Here is a 22,879-nt window from a genome sequence, read left to right as displayed (position 1 = left end):
GAGCTTCTGGGAGGACGGTGTGGTTGGTGTAGGCGCAGGTGCGCACGCAGATGTCCCAGGCCTGGACACACACACACAGCATAAATCACACATGTTTTACCATTATGCTGTTTTTGATGGTGGAGGTAGTGCTGATGTCCCACGTGAACACTGGAATAAGCTTGGGAAAAAGTGTCCTCCTCACCGTGTCCCAATGGAGTTTCTCCTCATCAACCAGGACCCTCATCAGCTCGGGGATGGCCATAGCCGGGTGGGTGTCGTTCAGCTGGATGGCGACCTTAAGTGTGCGGCACATTATCAAATGTCAACACAGGACTGGAATGTGACACGGAGGGCTTTGTGCTGTTCATTTCAATAAGATACAATAAAACCCCACTGACGACCTGTTTGACACACTGACAGAGGCAATTTAACAAAAGCTCGGGCGGAATCTTTTCATCTTTGACAGAAAGTATTTTGTGGAGGAGTTGTTTTTTTTCGCTTCACCTTGTCAGGCAGTTTGCTGAAGTCCGTGCGAACAATTTCCCTGGAGCCAAACTTAGAGACCTTGAAACGACGGATGATGTCTTGCAGGGTGGCAGACACCACAAAGTATTCCTGCTTCAAACGGAGCTCCTTTCCTTCAAAGAACTGAGGACAAAGAGAGACATTTCTGTGTCTGTTCTGCAGCCAACATGAACCATTGAGTTCATTCATTCAACACACTCCTGCATATACTTGACTGGTATTAATGTATAATGACCCAACCTGAAAGGTAACAAGTAGCACATTAGTGGCCCTGTGGCTCGTATTGACTGTTTTTATCATCACTTACAGGTGCATGCTAATGCAGGGGTGTTGAGTGGAAGCTTCCTCCATTGATTGTGTAATATTTAAGAAAGCTGGAGTCAGTTATCAGCAACCTTTGACATTGTTCATGTTTACATTTCTCTCGTTTTGTTTAATTTTACTTTTTGACCACTGTTGAGTGTTGAAGGTGAGATTTCATTATAAATTATAAATACATAAATGATCAAGAAAAGAAGGAGACAGTTAAGCAGTTAAGTTAATTACTTTACCCCACCTGCTGGTGGCAGAAAAAAAGGAGTTTTAATGATACTGGGATATCAAAATGAATATATTTCTCCAGTAAGGCACGACATGAAATCCCTTTTGATATAATTCAGCATTATGTACAAGTTCTGGCCTTCTGGACGCTCGAGGAAGAGTTAAGGACAGATCTTTGTCTGCTTCTTGAAGACAAACCGGTGATCCTGAGCCGAGGGTCATCGTTGTAAACCAAACCGCTGGTGAATGTAACGTGATGGAACACGCCGTGGTTCCCCCCGGCAACGTAGCGCGGCCCGCCTGTCAGAAAAGAGGATTTTTGGCGACCCGTGTGTTTTATTTTTACTCGGATGGTATCGGGCCCCGAATCAGGCTTTCAAGATGTCAGGCATCTTTCTGAGTGGATAAACGTCATACAACGTGCAAGTGGCCGAACGCACACAGGCGGAGGTAAACGCGCCGATAAGTGGAGGAGAACCGGTATGTCCTCCGTCACGTGTCAAGTGTAGGAATTGGGAAATAGTACAAGTGCTGAATTTAAATGTGAACAAAGCAGTTACTTCCCTTCAAAGTCTGCAATGATGATTATATACAATTTGAGAAAGTGCATCCTTTGTGATTCTCAATTGGTTAGATTGTTTTTGTTGTTGTCGATGTTAAACAGATAAAAGGGTTTCATTTTTATGAAATTATCAGGGAATCCATACATTTGTTCGGTGTTTCTTAAACATTGTTGAAACACAGAGTGCAATAAAACCGCATGGAAACACTGAGTGGGCTGAATTCAAACCACCACTGTTTCTGCTCTTACTTTACAGCCATAAATTAAAAGACCTGACATGAGTCGTTGCCGGAGCTGGATGGTTATCTCCGAAATCCTCCTTCTTGAGCCTTCAGGGAGTCGCCTCATGGTGGGCAGCTCTTATTTCAACTATAAAAGAACACGGTGGCTCGAGCGAGACAAAAGACTTCTGAGTTGAGATGAACCGCGCAGTTATGCAGGAGCCCTGCAGTGTACAGCTCATGTAATGTTCAACATTTCATATTTCCTCTTATTTCATCTATTTGGGGCCTTTCTATCTGCAGCTCTGATGGATTCAAATACGGTAAAACAGTCATATATGTTCCACCTACGTTGTCGTTGGGATACAGAACGCGGGAGATGTTCTCAGCCAGGTTCCTGTCCAAAACAGCCTGAATGTAGCCGCCAACGTTGACTGCAAGGAGGAAAGACGTCAATTCGTTCAAGCTTATTTGAGGGCTGTTGCATGATGGGAAGGCGTTCGAGCGCCCGGCAGGCACTCACAGTCTTTAAGGTTAAAGTCGCAAGGAGCCTTCGCCGACCACAGCCTCATGGTGTTGACGACGTTGTTCCTGTAGCCGGGGATCGGGGTGTCGTACGGCAAGGCCAGCACCACCTGGTCGGCACCAGCACAGGAAGAGACGTCAACAAATGGATCGCCGCATCTCAGAAGGCCTCTATCGCGAATGAAGGTTTTATTTGTCTTTGAAATAATGACTCCACCTGAGTGTCGACCCATTTAACACCGTCGGGGTGATGCTCGGTCTTGCCGTAGAAGTGCACAGGGCGCATGTACTCGGGGCGCGCTTTCTCCCAGGGGTTGCCATAGCGCAGCCAATCATCGGCCTCCTCGACCTGGATGATGACGGACATTTATAATGAAGGGAGAAACACTCATTAGCGTGTTTTGAGCTGCGCGGGACAGAGAAATAATAATGAACCACGAGGAAATGATAACGGTGAAGTAAACAGGTCCAGCGGGTTACAAAAGGTTAAAATGAACTAATGAATGAGCTGTTTGAATGACTCTAACTAGGGAAAAGGGTTTAACAGCCATCTTTCATCTCCAACCTGCCAGCCGTCGACGATTCTTTGGTTGAAGATACCAAATTCATAGCGAATACCGTAACCATAGCCAGCCAGACCCAGGGAGGCCATGGAGTCCAGGAAACAGGCTGAAAAACAGAGAGAGCACAAAAAAGAAAGAAAAAAAAATGAGTCAGTCCGACAATGAATTATTTAAGTCAGTCGGCATGGGGAGCAAATTTCTTTGAATTCATCGAGCGTGAAAAGCTGCTCACCAGCGAGGCGTCCAAGGCCACCATTTCCCAGACCAGCATCCTCTTCCATGTCTTCCAGTTCCTCCATGTCCAGACCCAACTATACAACAACAGAACGCATCGTGGACTGATGAGATCATGCCCCCATACAATGGTTGGAAATCTCACAGGTCTAATGAAAGTAGACGTGAGAATAATGCATTTTTCTCACCTGGTACATGGCCTCATCACAGGCATTCTCCAGCGCGAGGTTCACCATGGTGTTCTGGAGGGTGCGGCCCATGTAGAACTCAAGGGAGATGTAGTACACTCGCTATGCGGTGTGGGGGGGGGGGGTAGAAATGAAACCAGACTGAATGAACAGAATTTGTCGGGATGGGTTTAAATCCACAGAATCATATGCCAAATGCCACAACAACACACCCCCTCTCAAACTAAAAAAGGGACTCTTTATTTAATTATTTAGTTTCATGGTTGGGAGTGCATGGATGCCACCTGAGCCTGTGTTTAGCCTTTGCCATTTAGTTTTTTTTTTTTTTTTTTCTCCTCCTGGAGGGGGAGGGTACAGGGGATGAGAGGAGAGGAGAGGAGAGAAGGGACTAGGGGACACATTGCTTCGGGTGTTACATAACACCAACATTTTGGCCCTGCCAAAAATAGCTCGTGTAGAGGTCGCCGTAAAGGTCAGCCTGAGCCCGATACCCTTTCATTACAGAGTTCAAGTGCAAAGTGAAGTGGTACAGATAGATGTGTAGAATAATAATGAATGCAACTGGTAGAGCTAGGACATCAGTAACTATGTGTGTATGTATGACTGCATGTTACAATTTGGACTTCTATCCTAGTTTAATCTCATCTAGATATGGCATTTTTTTACCCTTAAATAATGCATGTTAGACTTTTCAAAAATAACAATATGAATCAATAAATCCTTCTGCCCTAACAGTGACTTTGCAGCATGCAACTTTACAGCACGAAATCTCTGACTGGACTTAGATTTCATCCATCCTCAAAGTTTTGGTTTAGACCTTTAAGGGATCCACCTTTGACCTTTTTTCGGTCTGGAGCAACACAACCAGGGGATACCGTCGGGATGTCGAGCGTTATTTGAGTTGGAGGCTGCGGCCCGCCCACGCACGATTAGACGGAATCTAAAAAACTCGCTCAATGTGAGAAGTAAATGTCTCCCTACTGAGACGCAGATGTACGGGCTTTGAAAGTGAAACTTCAGATCTGCAACCCTGCTGGGTAAGCGGAGAAGAGCAGGGACATTTTCTTCCTATAATAGGAAGGGAAAAATCTCCCTCTTTATTCAGTGGAGTTAATAATGATCTTGTGAGCAACTTTTTTTCCCTTCTAAGTAAATACATTTCTATCATTACTACAGTTTTGTAAAATATTTTCAAGCGATAATGTGGTGGTTCTTGCAATTTATTTGCTGCTTTATTCTAGTGACACCAGCTTCCTATTGTGGTTTTAATGGCAGCTTTTTCTTCAGCTAGTGTTTAATAACACTGCAGTCGCTCACTATGTATGAACTCTGATGCCCTTAGAGGCATGCGCTCATGTGACCCAAGTAAGAGATATGTGCATTATGGTCAGACAGGAAGGGAATAGAAGGTCATGGAGAGGTTTAACGTTTCAACACACTATGAGGACGGCAGCATACCGACACAGTGCCGAGAAGCCCTGATGAAGTTTAAATGCCATGACCTTACACTGGCTTCAGGCTGCTGGAGGTGCTGCGCAGGAACATAAAACCCTTGCTCTTACAAAAAAGATTAATGGCCTTTTGTTTAATAGGTGCATTACTTCATGACACTGTATGAGATTGAAGCTACGGCACAGTGCTCCCTGTGTCTACTGAGCAGCCAAGAAGTGCTCGAGGAAAGGAGACCTTCTCAGACGTCCTGAAGGTGGGAACCAGCTCTTGGATGAGATAGTTGTCTGTGTGTGGGGCCAACCGTACTACATGTGGATGTCTTCATCACAATGCACAAGAAATTATCCTGTCTAAGTCCTTCAGGTCATTGAGAGAATAGTGCACATTTCATGGTAACGACCAATTCAATGTTCTCCTGGTGCTGTTGTGACTTACTTTGGGGTCTTTCTCATAGTAGTGCTGCTGGGTTCTGATCCACCTGCCAATCAGGTGCTCCCGCACAGTGTGGGCCAGAGCAAAGTAGTAATCCCTCCTGGTAGCCACATTTCTGTCCTTGACCAGCGTGAAGTGGAGATGCCTGTTGAAATCTGTCTTCAACGCCGAAATGTTTTCAACGCCGGCGAGTCCCCGCACGGAAATCTGCTTCTTCCTATCGTGGTCCGACAGCGGTTTGGACATGGTGGCACCGGTCGTAGCAGCTCAGAGGGGCAACGGTACAAAAAAAAAGAACGACAGCAGGCACACGCCACCAGGCCGGGTCACAGCAAGAGAGGCGCCCACACCACAGCCTCCAGCACTGGAGCACTTTAAAGGCACGGCTATGAATATTAAGGAGAGGGTGGAGAAGAGTGTACATATTAAGAAAAGGGTGGTGCATCCGTTGAAGGGGGAGTGGGGGGGAGGGTGGAGGGTGGGAGTCTGGTGACACACGGTTAAACTTGGGAGGCCTTCATTGACCGGTGATAGAAGATTGACAACACGGGATTGAAGGACGATGATGTAATTTACAGTACATCTATGTCTATCATTATAACAATAACTATTTTTTTTTCTTCTTATAATTCACGCTGGTCAGAACGAATAATTCACTGAACATTTCTCAGCCAACCTGATGCAAGCAGCGTGAATCTTGAATCTTCCCCATTTAGAAGAAGCCTTTTCCGGGTACTGCTTGCATTTTTCTGTTACAATCATTTTCATTATTTGAAGCACGCGATTATTCTCCTTTTCTAGTTATATTTTGCAATATGTCATCACTCCATTGCCCTGGAAGCGCTGTCAGATATTGTAGAAAGGAACACGTATAGTGGAGACAGTATACCGAACCTATTCTCCTCCTCATAGTCGGCAGGGGAGCCTTCGCCAGCAGATGGTTAACGACACCTCATATTTTTCCATTTTTTCCAACTAAAAAGCAAAGCACTGCAAAGAATCGCTAATTCTGATATTGCATGCTATGGAGTCGTACGTTTTTCCTCATCAAAAGCGAAGTCTGAGGGCTTATTCCGCATTGGAATAACCTGCTGTGAAAGCCCGACAGCTGCATTGCAACGTTTAACATTTCCGTGCTTCCGTATCACTTGTAGGTCCACTGCGAGCACCGGTACCAGCTACAAACCAGTGATCCACAGTCTATGTAGATCACATCTGTTCGAGAGCCTCCGGCAACAACCGACACAAAGGCAGCTGCAGCACAGTCGCTCTATTCTCAGTTATCGCTCTCGCCGAACTATCGTGAAGTTTTGACCTTCTATAAATAGCGACCGTGACCCAGTCCCAAAGGCCATGATATTTGAAAGGCATATCTTGTTAATGTCAGCAAGAGCCGGCAGACAGCACTAGTTTATTACTATGAGTGTGACCGCGTCCGAAGTGGGGGAGATATTATTTACTGAGCGGCTCTCGGTGGGATGCAGCACGCGTTTGTTCTTATCTCGTCAAAGAGAGGGGGGGGGGGGCCTTATGACTGAAATGAGGTAAAAGCTGGGTGAAAGAGTGACTGTTGCTTTTATGCTGTACTTGAGTGCACTGCGTTTCGGATAACTGCTGACTGGAAAAGTACAGGGAACGTCATCATCACATCTTTTGCCACCATGTTGTATGATTAGAAAATAAAGGGGGGGGGGCTACTGTCAAACACCACAACTGCTTAACAGGACTAAGATCGCCGGTGGTGGTTGTCAAAGCTTACTGGGCCCTTTCTGCATCATTTGAAGAATTCTTAGACCTCAGACATTATATAAATACCGTCTATACCATATCCTGTTATGCTGCTTTTAATATTCCCGCATGCCAAATGACCCCCAGAACAGAGAAACCATCACACAACAGATGACACAGATTGAAGCTGGCATGGCCCCGATTCGTCGGTTATGATGAGCAAATTATGTTCTTACATGTCTACTGGGTGTTCTGTCAAATGGTACATCAAGCATTTCCGGACCACACTGAATGAATACTCGTCCCGATGGAAACGGCGAAGGAAAATAAACAATATTCTTGATGTGACTGCAAAATTTCAACAACAAATGGAGTTGTTAGGACAGCGACTACGTCCACGTGCCAGCACAACGTGACCCGTTGGTTTTTCATCTGCAGCAGCTGTCTTTTTATTTTAACAGTTATTTATGATCTCTTCATCACGTTATCAGCAAGACGCATGGAAATTGAACTAATTTTTTTTAATTTACTCCTTAAAGAACGTGGGGTTAATTTACTAGGATGTTAATGAAATTTCTGATGGCCCAACAGTAAGCACAGTTATGAGGGCGCCTGTGTTGCCGGGGAGATTTTAGCAAAGGGTGTCAGCGGTCACTGATGGACGGAGGCTTATCTCAGGGTGCTGGTATTCGCTAAGAAAATAACCTCACGTTTTTTTTTTATGATTGAACGGTGAATTTTGAGGATCTGTCTTTTGATGGACAATAAATACAGTTAGACAATATACTGTGTGCGCAACTATAGCTCGGAGTAAAATGGAGAAGGAAACATATCCTTTTGCAGTGCTAACACTATGTTGACATTTAAGATTAGCTGTGACGGTTCCAAATGTTTAATACATTTTTTTGCAGGAATTGTTTGGCTCTGATTTGCCGCTTATGGCCTTTCTGGTGTTATTTTGAATGTGGTGAACACAATGTTGCACTGAACAGCAAAGCATGGGGAGGTTTTGTTTTTTTTCTCAACACTGTACCCTTCAAAATATGAAGACATTACAGCAAAACCTCCCCTCACACGGTCGTAAATATATCTGAAAGCTGTCACACAGAATAATGTGTTACATTTGCAGGTGCAATCTAAGTCTGGCACCTTCATGTCCAACAGCATGTAGCAATGCCTCCTTTTCATAAGCATTCGATTCTTTTATTGATCCCGTTTTCTTTTCCCCTTTTTCTTTTTTTCTCACTGTTAAGTCTATTAATATATCTTTGCGTTTGTCTAGCTGGTGAATTCCGCTCCCTCGAGTTAAAGAATGGAATTTATTTCTCATCTTCACAGCGTCCAGATAGTCATGGGGGTTTTCTCCAGAGGAACCAAAGCGTGACGTTTCTTTGGAAATCAGCCTTGTCAGATCACTATGAGAAATGGGAATTAACAAGTAAAAATAGGAGGCACAGGGCATGTGGTTCAGGGGAAACGTGCCAACACATGTCGAACAAGGTCAGGTGAATGTTCATTTTTTGCCCATTTTTTGTTACAGTGTTGTTTTTTTCAGCAGAACACGCAGCCGCTGTCCAAACTCAAGGTGATCAGGCTGTAATTCTCTCTTGCCTCCTCATTGTTACACAAAGCCTCCTGGTGGGAAAGCTTTTCTTCTTCTTTGCCTGAAGCAAACAAGCATCTTTGTTTACATTTCACTATAAATTATTGACTTGAAGGTATTACACCTACTACTTGGCACACATATATGTGAACATGTGAGGCTCCGTGCTTTCTTGTTATGATGCATTTGATTTAGTCACATCGTTTAAAATATTGTATGTAAAATCAGAACTCGCTCAATTAAATTTAATGCACCAGGAAATGTTTTATCTGCAGTTTCCCTGCAATTGTATCAAATAGTGACAGACAAGATAAGAATTATTGTTTGTTATCTCCAATGGTGTAAAAATGGATTTATTTGCATCCACACTGGAGATTTCTGTTGTGCAGAGTTATAAGTGTGTTGTGTTTGCAGAATAAATATCTGATTTGCATTATGTTTGCTGATGGCAATGAATCACAGCTGGTTTCGTAGAGGCTTTGTTAGGTTGATTCTACTCAGGTCAAATAATGCACTTAGTGTCTCTGTGAACCTGTCAACATGGGGCCAACACAGGAGGAATACTGTCACCTGGTGGCAAATTAGGTAACACCATAGTGGAAAGCTTGTGCAATTCATTAAAGGGTTACTGAGTGTGCTTTTTAGACTGTAAATTAAATTATAAGACTGCATTTAGTAGTCTGATTACTACTACTAAATCAGCTTTTCATGGGTTAAAAATGGTTAAAAATTCCATCACTAATTTCGCTAATACTTTAGATAAATAACGTGTCCATTTTGACCCATGAATCACCATTGCACGTTATTGCAAAGCAATTTATACAAACACAAACGAGCTTTCAGTCAGTTGGGTTCTCTGAGACTTAGTATGAGCTGCAGTTTACTTTCACCGCACCACCGCTGACATCAAGTTATCTGGTTCGTTATGAATATTAATCGCTTAATTATACTGAGCTAACGACTTGATCTGAGCCGCCGAGCGCATCACAAGAACCACGAAAGGCCAAAGCAGAGCATTTGATGTGGTGGACGAGTCACCAGAGGCCTGATGAAACGAAGCCTACGGGCCCCGTGTTACACCTGCTGCAAATTAGTGCGCCGCCCAACTGGACTGTCACTACTTGTTGTCGTTTTCACGCGCACGTTGTGCTCAACCGGTGCACCCATGAGCGTTTCGCAATGAGGTGTGAAAAGTAAACAGGGTGCCCCCCTTTAATTGATGATTGGGGTATCGTTTCTCTTTTAGACTCTAATGCATTTAAAAATGTTAAGTCCAACTTACAGTTCATGGAATACACTAACTGGAGAACATATTAATGTTGGTTAACCCGTGTAATACAGAGGCAATGGTCACAGCTTAAAATGCAAGGGACGGCTGAAGATTTCAGATGACCGCCGTGAAGACAGGAAAATCATAACCACTCAACCTCTGCTGAGCAGGAGCAGCAAACCGTGGACGGACAGCTGACCTCTAAAATAGATCTTAACTTTACTCTTCAGTGAAACAATCTGCCCTGTGATGAAGACATTGTTTGGATTTCAGTGCACCGTCTGCTATGTGACTGGCAGACAGATGTGTCGAGGACAGGCTTTGCGCTCTAATATTGTATTGGAGAGAAAACATAGTACTACACTAAAACTGTTGGATTGTGAGTCTTTCCAGCGAGGCGTTTTATTCGTGATTCAAATAAAGGTATTCAAGCGCATTTTTCTCTCTCAGAGTAAATCGCTTTGCAGGAAAAAACATTTCAGAACATACATTTTTCATACCTCAACCCCAGATTCTAGATGGCTTTGATTTTATCTCTCTCACAAGGGGGCTTAGATCCTCACCGGTTCACCTTAACAGGCTTTTAGCGGGGGTGTACTCTAAGGGGGGAGTCAAGTCAAATGCGCTTTGACGATTTCACAGCATATCCCACCTCACCAACGCCCCTTAATTGCAAAGACCGAGGGGGGGGGGGGGGGGGGGGGAGGAGTGAGTCGAAATACGTTTCAGTAAACTTACAGGCTCATTAAGTCGGAACAATCACCCAAAGCAGAGATTTCTCCCATCAGGACCAGGGTTAAACTTGAGGTTAGATGCTGTTAACTCCCCCCTATTTATTGCTGAATTTATTTTTTTGTGTGCATCCTTCAACGAACACATTTGGACTTTCTTTTGGAAATGAAATGAATCATGGATAATTTAGATTAAACCATTCTTAGCAACACTAATACATTCCATCCATGTTTTTTTTACTTAGCCTTTTCGGGATTCCCATTTTACATCTCTACTAGAGAAACCCCTTACTGTATAATTGCATAATTGCTACAAACTGCTATTGTAGCATCCCCTCGTCCCATCTTCCACGACATTATTGTGATGGGGAGACCTCAGGGTGACACTAACCTGCCTGACCTCACAATTACAAAATACTCAAGCTCTACAAAATACAAATCACCCACACAAGGGTTTACTGCGTGATGGCAGCTTCAGATGTGGGTGTTTCATTGAAATGTTCTCAATGTTTCCATGGCAGGATGTGATCTGTGTTGATGGAGACACACCTTGTGAGACAGGTTCAAAGTAGCCCGCAGTTCGCCGTATACCACAGGGCCGGTAACCTGAGCCTTTTTTTGAAGAAAAAAACAAAAAAAACACGCAGTTTTGGAAGAGCCAGCAGCTGGTGCGCTTTGCCCGAGGACGCAAAGGTTGGCACGGTGAGGTCGACGGACCCGTGTCCCCCCCGATCATCCCTTCCTCCAGTAATAAGATGGCCCTCATACTCTGAGATGCTTATATCCGAACACGACGCACCTGCTCCGCCACCCGAAAGGTTTGCGAGTTTTGTAGTTTTATTTTTTATTTTTATTTTATTTTCAGCGACGCGCCGTATTAATCCTCCGTGGCAACGCCGCTGTTAGTTTGACGAGGAGCGGGATTGGTCAACGGCGGCTGACCGCGCCCTCACAACCCATGTGAGCCATACCTACCAAACTATTACCATCAAGTGTCGGGGGGAATGACGGCTCTGCTGCTGCTGCTGCTGGAGGAGAGAAAGCATCTTTGTCTGCACGCAGGAGCTGCGGGCTTCCCCTTCCCCGACCGCCTCCATCGACACGGCAACATCTAACGAATACACCGGACTCCTTTTCGGGAGACGGAGATCGCATATATTCATCTGCCGCATTCATCTTTGCTCAATATAGTTTTTTTTTTCTTCTTCTTCTTTTTTGCATCGCCCCCCCCCCCCTCCTCTCTCTCCCCTCCTCTCCCCTCCCCTCGGCTCCCCTACCCTACCCCTCCACACCACACCACGCCACGCCACGCCACAACACCACCCCTCGTTTCTCTTTTGTGCTCGCGTCTCTCCTGCCGGAATAACCGACCCAGCTCCCGGGCTCCGTGTCCATGTGGCGGATCGCCGCGTGATGCGCAGGTAAATGGCACCGCGCACCTCCCACACAGAGACGACCTCGCGGACTCACGGTAATCATCGGTAACGGCGTGCTGCGGCAGAGAGCTACAAGATAAGCCGCGTATCGGTGTCTGTGTGCGCGCGCGCGCAGGCGTGTGTGTGTGTGTGTCCGCGCGCGCGCGCGGGTGTTTTCAATGTCAGTGGTCCAGGATGTGGTCTGTGTTCCAATTGAGGGGATCTCGGAGCCGCGCGCGGATCACCAATTATTGACACTCGTCCCAAGGTGTCTTCAGGACGTTTCACTTATTGCAGCCCGGTGCAATCAGCTTTCTTTTATTTTCTTACACTACCATCTTTGTTATCGGTGTTTACTGCCAGTCCAGGTGGGTGGAGGAGGAGAGATAGTTTTTGTTAAATTCAACACGGTTGCAGATGGGGTCGCGTAATTGCGTGCCGGAAGACACCTACGGTTCGTGTCTCTCCCTCCCGAAAGAAAGGCTGCATCCCCGGCAGGAATATGGGAAGGAGCCACGTCACCTATTGTTTGATTCCGCCAGATGCCGGGTTGACAAAAAGTGAAGTTGAGGTGGTGTGTTTGGAGTCCTGCAGCGTGCAGGGCCCTTGTCTCTGAAATGCTTAAGGTAGCCCATTTATTATTGAGAGGGATTTCGTGTTCTTAGCCAAAGGGTCGTGCAGTTTAAAGATGGGAAGCAGCAGTGAAACAGTAGTTGAGTCAAGCAGCTGCCACGAGCTCTGTAACAAAGGAAGCACCCTCGTCTAAATGTGTATCCTTAAAATGCTTTAAAATCATCAAGGGGCGGTCTGGGTTGGGGTTGGAGGGCGGGGGGTGTAAGGTGAGGCTTTCTCCCTGTGTGATAACAACGTAATGTTCCTTAAAGCCTGCAGCCCTGAATGCTCAATCCTATGCTGCTGCTGCTGCTGCTGCCTCCATACAGCAGATGATCTGGCACCCGTTTCGCAGGGTCGACTGAGGGGGTGTTGTGGTTCAGCTCCAAAATACAAAATGTTGAGAAAAAAAACAAACAAACGTTGGTCAGTTCCCCAAAACTCTTTCGTAACACTGCATTTTGTAAAAGTGGAGGAGCACAGAGAAAGACGCGTTGACTTAATCATTGGCTGTTCTTGGATTGCATCATGCGCACTTCACGTTCTAATATTTTTCAAGGATATGTTTAATTTGTATTTGTCCCCATCCTCCTTTCTTGCTGTTTGAAATGGTAATCAGCCCATGGCGGGGGGGGAAGGAGCCCAAGACTGTGTACTACACCCGTGCGCACCTCACATGCGTACTGCTGCACCTCCAGGAAAACCATATTTGCTTTGCAAATTCCACTGCATCTGTAATGCAACCCACTGTGTGTGTGACTCCTCTGAGCAGGTAAACAGACACCACTGTAGTCACAGAACAGGCCACGGCGCGTCCAGCTCACGTCTCCCCATTGACCACAATGCAGGGACACACCTCCGCTCGGCCTCTGGTGCTCGCTGTCTCTTTCGGGGGGGGGGGGGCCCTCTCACACAGAAGGGTCTTGTCCCCTCGTTGCCTTGCTCTCTGGCTGCGCTCTTAAACCCTGGCCGGTTTAGCTGTTGCATTCTATGGGAAGCCACCAAATGACGGCCACGTCTACGCAATATTGAGCTTGACTTTTGCGCGTCGCTGTGGGGGATGTTCTTACAGCAGCGTGGCGTGTCGCGGTCTTGGCTATTTGTCTTTACTCCACTCCATTTTATTTCCCTCCTAAGCACCATTTGTTTGCAGCTCCACATGTGTATATTTTCGTTTCTCATCGGCTCTATTTTGATACAGAATACCCAGCTGCCAAGATTTCACTCGCCCCTCACTATTTTTTTTTTCTCGATGCCTTCAGTGGCATCTCTACCACACTCCTGTTGCTACGTTATGACTCACAAGACATCCGTCTCCACCGTCGCCTCCAATGAGACTGAAGGGTTCGGGTGGCGTTATAGCCTTGGCTTTCTTTTAATAAGTCTCACTGCAGCGAAGGCTACAACCAACACGACGGTACATATTGCAAATGATTACCGCAGCACTCAATAGAATGAAGCGTGTGCACATCGTCCCACATCATGTCACTCTAAGTACAGCTCTACGATGTTGAAATTGTTGAAGCGATTTATTTTGAAAAGCTGCTCTCATTGAACTTTTACATTAGCGTGGCAGCTGCCGAGTTTGGGGGGAAAACAAATGGACATATAGTGTTTGGAATTAAGATATCTGGTAACAAGCAACGGGCCAGTATGCAAAGAAAGACGGACATAAAAGGTGGAGACGGAGAATCTTTGAAAAAAAGACAGGGCAGGGTTGATTTGTGTGTGTGTGTGTGTGTGTGTGTGTGTGTCACAGCTCAACAGCTCCAGCTTGCATACTGGGGAAGTGGAAGGTTACAGATATTGTGCGGCATTGCGAATCGTGTCGCTTCATCTCTATCATACCCCATCAAGGTCATATCCACAGACTGAAGAGGGGGCCCTGGCCTTTTCCACTCCTGGCTCTGGCAGAGGAAGGGGGCCCGCGGACCACTGCTGCTTCTAATCAGGGCTGACGCGTGACTCAGTGGCACGCCAGCTGCACCGCCAAACCGGGATTATGTCCCTGGATGAGGACAAAAAAAAAATTTAAATTAAAAAAATAAAGGTCACTGTTGAGATCTTTGGTCTCCCTACACCTTTGGCGAGTTTGGGTTATTTAATTATTTGTGCATTATTTCGGAGAAGGGAAAGAAATACTTAAGCAACTGAAATCTTGTGCACAAGTATCAGTCAGATGTGACACCAGCAGCTCACTGTTGGTTATGTTTTAATCTGGGTCATTACGCCCTAAGCTTATTAGAATAGACAGAAGGATGCAAAACAATGCAAAAGTCCAGCTATAAAACAGTGACATTTCTAGAGAAAGCACTCTGCTTATACAGTTTCAACAGTTTTAGAAAAGCTTGATTGATATCGGTGATATAATAATCCCTCAAATTGCCCGTTATTTTCGACACAGGTGGTATCGTAGGTGGAATGGAGCAGAGGGTGGTCTATAATTTTCTGTAAGCAGAATGCTACTCAGATTTCTGCAAAGGTTTCCACTTGGGAGCCTGTCACTCTGGGGGATGTGGTGACAAAATGTTCTTAGAGAATTTCCACTCTGATTTCTGTATGAATATGTAAATGACTTAAAATGTACCAGATCACATTTCGGCTTGGGACAATGGAGCCATTTTGATCAGGGAACAAAGTTTCTTGTAGATATCCATCCCAGTTATTTTAATTGATGCAAGTTGGCTCAACCTGACATATTCTTAATGTCATTTCAGTTAACCAGGACGGTTCAGGTAGTGCAACGAGGAAGATGAAGGCTCTGGGAGCAGAACACGCTTTAAAGTGCTTCATCGCGGAACCCCCTCCGACACCGGACCTCTTAGACAAAATCACCAACTTTACTCACAGAGCAAGGACGTCATTTGTGATATTAAATATATATAAAGGGTAAAGCGGTGGAAATATTTGGGAATGCAGCGTACACTCGGGCTGAAATTGATTTTTCCTTTAGTTGAGCCTAATTGTAGTCGACTAAATTCTGTTTAGCCGCTGACCCGGCCCACAGATGTGCGTCGTTCTCCGCGCTTCCCCGAACCCCATTTAATTTAACACAGTGACTATGGAAAAGTACCTCCTACAATCCCACTTGAAAAAAATCACAATAAGTGACAGTGTTACCATGGATATCAGCTCATTTGTGTGAACCTGAAACAACACAGCTTTCACAACTGAACTCCTGTCCAATTAGTTGCTCGTCTTCATTAACAGCATATCAATGAATAGAAGTAACACATGTGATTCTGTACATGGTTGCACAGTTTTGTTGTAGTTGGAAATACATATTATACGGAATAATGAGATAAAGATGAAAGCCACTAAAGGTGGATAAGCCTTCCCCCTAAAGAGAGCACAAGAGATCTCTTCCTCACAGGTGTCTTCTGCACCGTCAGAAGTGTTGCATTACATAGCAAGCGTAAGTATTCCAGCTCATCCATTGTTGTTACCCGGGTGACAGCATGAGAAGAGGAACGTGAAACTGCACCAAAATATGCCCAGGCAGCATAATCAGTGCCCTTAGAGATATAAAACACAATATCACCCTGTCTGGATATACATAATGCATTTACAGTGCGAAGAAGACGGCGGTGCAACAAGGCTTATATCTTACTACATAGCACTGGGAGGGCACATCTCTACTCTTTATGCTCTACTGGATCAATTTGAATCTGGACTTTATTCTTAAATACCAGTAGAGCTGCGCCGTGAGATATACGGGATTTTAGGTGGTTTTCCTTTTAACTTTTTTTTTCTTTTTTTTTTCATCCCAACGGAAAAATCACAGCTAATTTGCCCCGATTGGGGAACTTAATTGAGTGTGAAAGAAGCAAGCTTTTCTTTAAAAAAACATCCCATTACTGTATACTGAAATATTTAGCAACAATATTAAGTATTCTACATTCCAGATTGCGGTGATGTTTGCGTTTGTGAAATCTCATATCTGGTTTTGTCATCACTAAATGCTAATTATGCTTTGGTAATAAATGCCAATGTAAAATAACGCTAATAACTGGATGCTTCAGTGTTGCGATGTTCACGATAGAAACGCAGATGGCTTCTTTTCACTGTGCGTCGCTGTCATCTTATGAAAAAAGGGAAAACACTCAGAAAGGAAAATGTTTTTCATGAAAACACTATTGAGGTCAAATATTCACATTGAACGTCAGCCTCATAATACCCCGTATCTGAATAACTCTCAGACGCCACTAACTTTGAACAGGAAAAAAAAAAAAGAAGATAAATCTTAATGCTTTTGGCCAGTTGAAACGTTTCGATTGAACTTGCATCAGACGTGTTGCTGGGACTTCTGACGGGGCTGCCGCGGTATTACGATATCTTAGTTGCAGATCGCTCAATAAATCTTTCTCTTTCATTCCAGACGTTACTCTCACCAGCACACAGGCATTCATCTTGTTTCAGGGGGGGGGGGGGGGGTGTAATATCAATGGGACTCAGTTCACGGCCTCTGTGTGTGGGGGAACTAAACCCGGGTCCGTCGCCGTCAGATGCTGTAAGAGAAGAGGCGGAAAAAAGAGCACAGCCCCCCCACAGCGGGCTTTTCCTGTCTCCTGCCCCAATCGTGCCACGTTGGGGTCGTGTTGGGGGAGGGGGGGGGGGGTGGGGGGGGGATGGCAGGTGCACGTGGACGAAATCGATCAGTGAGTGGCGCCCCCGACGCCCGGGCCTGGATCAAGAGATTTGACCATCCATCACGCCAATCTCTGCTGTGCCCAAACTGGGCTTGTCACACTCAGAAGGCCAGCTGACTGCAGCATAGGGGGGGTTGGGGGTGGGGGTGGGGGTGGGGGGGGACGGTGCGGTAAACACCGGGACAGTCATTTATTTCAATTCACCCTGCGTGTCTGCGGGCGTCTGTCACGGGGAACAGATTCATGCTAATTCGTTATCGTATGCATCTTATCCTCGCCCGAGGCGGGTTTATCTATAAAGGTGTTTTTTTCCGTGTGAGGAGGCTCGTATCAGCATCAGCATCCGCCCGGGTCTTAGTGGAGCTCTCTGATCCCATTCACTGAGCTGCTGCCCTTGTATGTCGTTTTTTTTCCCGTATGCATGTGTGGCTGCGTGTGTGAAACCAGAGAGAATCAGAGGGTCGGATGCTCGTTTGCTCCCACTCTCCATTTTGTCTGGTGGCATCCTCCTCGGGATGAGATGTGACAGCACTGGATGATCTAATCATGGATGTCACAGCATAGCTGCTTATTAGCTGAGATTTCAAGGGCAAACATTTCCATCATTGGTTGTATACAGTAGTTCCGGGTAATGGCTCTCGGTAATGTCACTGACGATCAGGAGGGACTAGTTGTCTCGTCGTTTCTTTAATTTAAAGAAGACGCGTTGATACGTGGTGTAGAAGAGGATAAAATCTCTGCTGCAATTGAAGTCTTCCTTGAGAGTTCAAGTGGGGAAGAAATTACATTCACAGCTAACAGATCATTTGCTTTCACGATGATCGTGATTTTAATGATTTGTTTGGTCCCGAAGAGGCACTGCAAGAAGTGCAAATATCTGAAGTGTCACAGAAACAGAGGGACTTCATTTACCTTTGATATGTGTACTGTAAATGTTGACTCCCCTACAGTGTGGATCCTTTAGGTTTTGATCAGGGTATGATTTGATGGACTTAATATACGTGTATTTAAAAAACACAAATCAGCGCACTGGTTCTTCCAGGTGTGTGTGTGTGTGTGTGTGTTCATCTGCTTGCGTGGTGGCTTGAGTTCATCTTTTTGAAGCTTCAAGGATCTCCCTTTGAGATGTTGTATTACCTGACTTTGAGCTGCAGCAATTAGTTTGTTAAATAATGTTTTGATGATGGGAATTCTCTGCACTTTTTCAGCCTTGTTAGTATCGTTGGTTTATAGAAAATACAACACTTTGTTTAGGAAAGGTATTTAATTACAGTTGAAATTGATTTAATCAATTAGAGACAACAGCAATTGGTCACTAACTTAAGAACCTCAAACAATAATTGATTGCGTAATTCATTCTTCAAGCTACATGTTTCAAGCATTTGAAACATTTGCAGGAAGGAATGTACCAAAAGCACATCTGGCTACATCTCAATACGGGGCCCCAATATGAGTAGTTAATAATAACCTTGTAGTGATAACACAGACTTTTCATCAAAGTTCATCCCTTTCGGACTCGAACATCTTCAATAAGCGCCATGATGTAGCTTCCATTTTTAAATTAAACTTTGTGTGCACAGTTATGCATTAGTGTTGTTAATAATAATACACGTTATCTGACAAAACAAAGTTTGACACGTTAAAGATACCGGTTAAAAACCTTCGACGAACAAAACTCAGCTTGCACTTCACTGGTGGAAACCCTGACGGAGGACGCAAGGCAGACACACCGCTGACAACCTCGCAGCTAAAGTAATTGATGTGGAGGAGACCTACTTGTAAAGTGGCTGCGCGAGAGTGCACACAGAGGTATTGGCTGCATCTTTTGAGTGGTTTTATGATACCCGGTTCATGAGCGCAGTATCAGAACAATACGCGGTACTGGTATATCTCCGTCATTACATTCAAGGTACATTGTAGTGAGTTATTTGACGAAGTCTCCGTGACCACCGGCATGTGAGATAGATATTTGTAATGTAAAAGCTGTTTACTTTACAGCCTAAAAGTGATCATTACAAATTGGATCTTAACTTATTAAAACCTTTGTGCGGTATTTAGGCATCTCAGATGCCTTTTAAAACCTGTTACTCTATTTTTCCTTGTATTTGGATCTCGTGTAATAGCCGTCCTCCAGTGCCGCCTCATTCATTGTCAGGAAGCGATTTCCTGGAGTATCGGCCCACTGCAGCCAGAGAGAATCCCCCACTCGTTTCTGCTTTGGCTCACCTGTGTCGGATTGACAGCGTCTGCCTGAATTGCGCTCCACGCCGTCCTCCGCCCGTCCACGCGCTCCACTTGTGTCACTATCCGCTGAAACAGAGTACATTCGGGGTCAGTCTTGTGACGAAATGTGCCTAGGACCAATAGTTCTGCAGTGAAGATCGTGTCCCGTGCGTAATAAAACGCTGACGTATAAGTGAATACATTCCATCTTGATAGATGTACGAGGGCTGATCCCTCTCTAATGATGGGGATAACCATGAGCCCCAGAAGGACCTCCGCCCTTCAGTACGATAAGGGTTGTGCTGTGATCCTGCAGGACAGGGCTCGTGCTTTGATTAGCATAGGTCCATCTTGCAGGGCTCATCCACATGTACTGGATGCCTGCCTGCTGTCTTGTCGTTTAAATCACATTTAGCTGTAACCCAATCAAATTGCATTTCAAATGGTGTTACAGCTATGGCAAGCAGATGTGCATGCATTTCATCCTTTACAACGCCTACAGTGCATTTACCTAATGAGGGTGCTGTGTGCACACAGCCATGTTCATGTCTGCAGCGAGTGTTGTGCAGCTACCTAATTACCTGGCTTGCTGGTTTGTGAATATGTCAGCTGTTACAGTGGTCCCGTGTCACTGATAACATTTAACCCCTGGCCTGTCGACATTCATTCACTTTTTAGTACAGAATCTGTACTTTAATTGAGTTCTTCTGTCTGTGGTTAAAGCCAGAGCACCATATCTGCTCATATTTGTCGCACTCAAATCCACAGGCGTGGTTAAAACCTTGTTTCTTTCTCTGCGTGGCTGTATTTGTGATTACAGTTGGCAGTTTGTGAAGAAACACAAGAGGCACAAGCACACAGACGTTGCAAAAACGGTTGTTAATTGTTGAATGTTTCAAATGAAGTTCTATATTTTTACACGCCAGCTTTCATGTCCCAGATTAAACCAATTTGTGCAGCACATGGTGTCCGTACAAACATCTCACGTCCATCACTACATATATTGGAAGGGTTTTACCTCACTCTTTGAATTGTACAACAATCAGAAGGATGCAGAGATCCGAGTTAACGGTCAAGGAGAGGATCAAGTGGAGGATGATGACGAGGATAATGACGGCTGGGTTGTTGATGAAGAGCAGCCTGATGGCAGGGGCGATGATGCTGCTGATGCCGATGTTGATGAGACCGGTGATTATATCTCTTAAGCTTGCAGCTGAAGTTAAAAGCTTTTGCACAGATGCAAAACATCAGTGAAAATAATATGCAGAGAAAATCCCGACTGAAAGCAGATGTATAAAGCATGATTTGACATTTTTCATCGCTGGTGCTGCTGCAGTCTGACGCCTAATTGGTGCCCATATCAATGTCTCTCTCCGTGTTGGATAAGTGATATCATGTCTCTTTTAAAGATAGAGAAGATTAGATATTCTGTTATTCCTGATAAGTTTGTATAATAAGCGGCAATCTTTCTAAATGTTCTTCAACAGCAATCTCTGTTCCCGGATAGTTTGTCTCTCATGTGGTGGCGTTAAACGTTGAATAGTGTGAATGCATCTTTAATATGACTCTTCTTTGGCCCTTTGATGCAAACTACTCTGATTATATGGTTACTTCTGCTCCTACTTTTTGTTGAACTGTTGTTTTCTTATTTAATCCATCATATATATTGCTACATACTATTTGGTGTATATATCTGCAAGAGCTTTAATTAAAAAAAAAAACCCTAGCTGAAAATAATAGGAAGTATCTCATCCACCACCTTTTAATTGTCTTAATATTTGATACTAAAGATATATTTTGGACAACTCAAATTCAAAAGTATTGAATTATATGAACATGCCCCCAATATTCTCAATGATATCCGACTTTGTTGTTCGTTTGAGAAATGTGATTCAAAAGGCAAGATCCCACTGGTGTAAATTCCAAAATGTGATTTTTTAATTTAACCAAAACAAAACTTGTGTTGTAAATGACACAAAACGTAACAGTAACACGCTGATGGAACAACTCCTCCAGCTCTACTTCTACCTACTATAAAACTAATACAATGTCTTCTATGTGTAATTCAAGTCACATAGAAGAGTGCAGCTCATCATCAAAGATTGAGTTACTCCAATGACGTTGCCTCCAAAGAAAGACTGAAGACGGAGGGGAAAAAGTAGAAGGAATAAAATGTAAGATTCATAAAGAGAACAGAGTGTTGTTTTGAACATGACATACATTTGAAGTTGGTACAGCGTGATGCACTTTGGAAAAAAAAATCTCACGACTATCGCTGAGAGCCGGAAACTTCAGCGGAGATTCCCAAAGGAATGACTACGTTGTTATTATGACCTCCGTCAAATAACCACGCTTTCCTTTGTGTTATGACAAAAGTCAAGGTGACACCTGAAGAGGAGTAGTATAACCTTAGTGTTTGATGTGCACACCGCTGGAGGGGAAACCATATGAAAAGCTGGCCCTGTCAACACTTGTGTTGCACTTAATGTGTGTGAATGGTATAAAACACACGGATTAGCTTCCCACTCACCTTCAGCCAGACTTCTTCTTATCTTAAAGACTCGAACCCTGTGGGGCTCTGTGTATAAATAATGCAATGTAATGACCCTTACCTCAGGAGGGTGGTAGGGGTAAAGACGATGGACAAAGGATTCCCCAACTGCAAACCACATAGATGCCCCCAAAAAAGGGACACAATTCTGTAACATTTATCTCATGTGGTGGATTCTGTTAATGCGAAAAATCCTTTTTCATTACGTTAATCGGCTTTTTTGATGAAATTGCACTTTCTTGTTTCTTGCTCTTCTGGGTTTGAAATGCACTTATTAAAAGTTGATTTGGATAAAAGCGTCAGGTAAATTACATGTAATGCAATGTGATTTCATGTTACATTTAATTGCACCCTAACTAGTAACAAACTGGTGGATGATCATACAAATAAGTTCAGCTTGACTTTCACTGATACAAAAATACTTTTTATACTTAGTACTTACTGTAGTAAGTTTCTTTTAGTTGTGTTGTTTTGGAATACACAGAAATCGTTAAATTGTTTAATGGCACATTCAACTTTTAATATGGATCCTCTTTGAATGCATTAACATTCAACAATATTGAAATCTATGACTAATCTTGCAAAAAAGCCATCAAATCATTATTTACAACATGATGGAGGGCCCAAATGCCCAAATGCAGATCACAGAGCACAGTGGTAAACATTCACCATTTACAATGGCTTTTCTGCATTCACATCAGTCTTCAAAAACATCTGGATTTTAGATGGAAGCTTGATGACTTTTCCCTTTCTTCTAATTTTTTCTTACCTCACCTCATTTTTTGCATAAACCTTTTTGTTTTTTTCAATCACGCAAGGAAAATAGTTTGAAATGATGCAGCGTTGCTTCCCAATGGTTGTTGTCCTCCATAT

The 22,879-nt window shown here is 44.2% G+C and overlaps 1 protein-coding gene across 1 annotated transcript in view; it reads right to left on the bottom strand.

The window, feature by feature from the left end:
- LOC119215424 (glycogen phosphorylase, muscle form-like) overlaps window positions 1–5,586 on the bottom strand; it is a 7,542-nt gene extending 1,956 nt beyond the window's left edge. Inside the window, exons 1-10 of the mRNA XM_062558101.1 lie at window positions 5,228–5,586; window positions 3,341–3,442; window positions 3,151–3,229; window positions 2,921–3,024; window positions 2,573–2,704; window positions 2,354–2,465; window positions 2,182–2,264; window positions 487–630; window positions 185–277; window positions 1–61 (exon numbers count right to left, since the gene is read on the bottom strand). The exon at window positions 1–61 is cut by the window's left edge and continues 9 nt beyond it. Of these exons, the coding sequence (XP_062414085.1) occupies window positions 1–61; window positions 185–277; window positions 487–630; window positions 2,182–2,264; window positions 2,354–2,465; window positions 2,573–2,704; window positions 2,921–3,024; window positions 3,151–3,229; window positions 3,341–3,442; window positions 5,228–5,470 (1,153 nt within the window). The 5' untranslated portion in view covers window positions 5,471–5,586. The remainder of the gene's footprint in view (window positions 62–184; window positions 278–486; window positions 631–2,181; window positions 2,265–2,353; window positions 2,466–2,572; window positions 2,705–2,920; window positions 3,025–3,150; window positions 3,230–3,340; window positions 3,443–5,227) is intronic.
- Window positions 5,587–22,879: the final 17,293 nt, after the last annotated feature.

The sequence above is a fragment of the Pungitius pungitius genome, chromosome 16, assembly GCF_949316345.1.
Source record: "Pungitius pungitius chromosome 16, fPunPun2.1, whole genome shotgun sequence".
NCBI lineage: Eukaryota > Metazoa > Chordata > Actinopteri > Perciformes > Gasterosteidae > Pungitius > Pungitius pungitius.
This window is presented reverse-complemented; position numbering and strand designations above follow the sequence as displayed.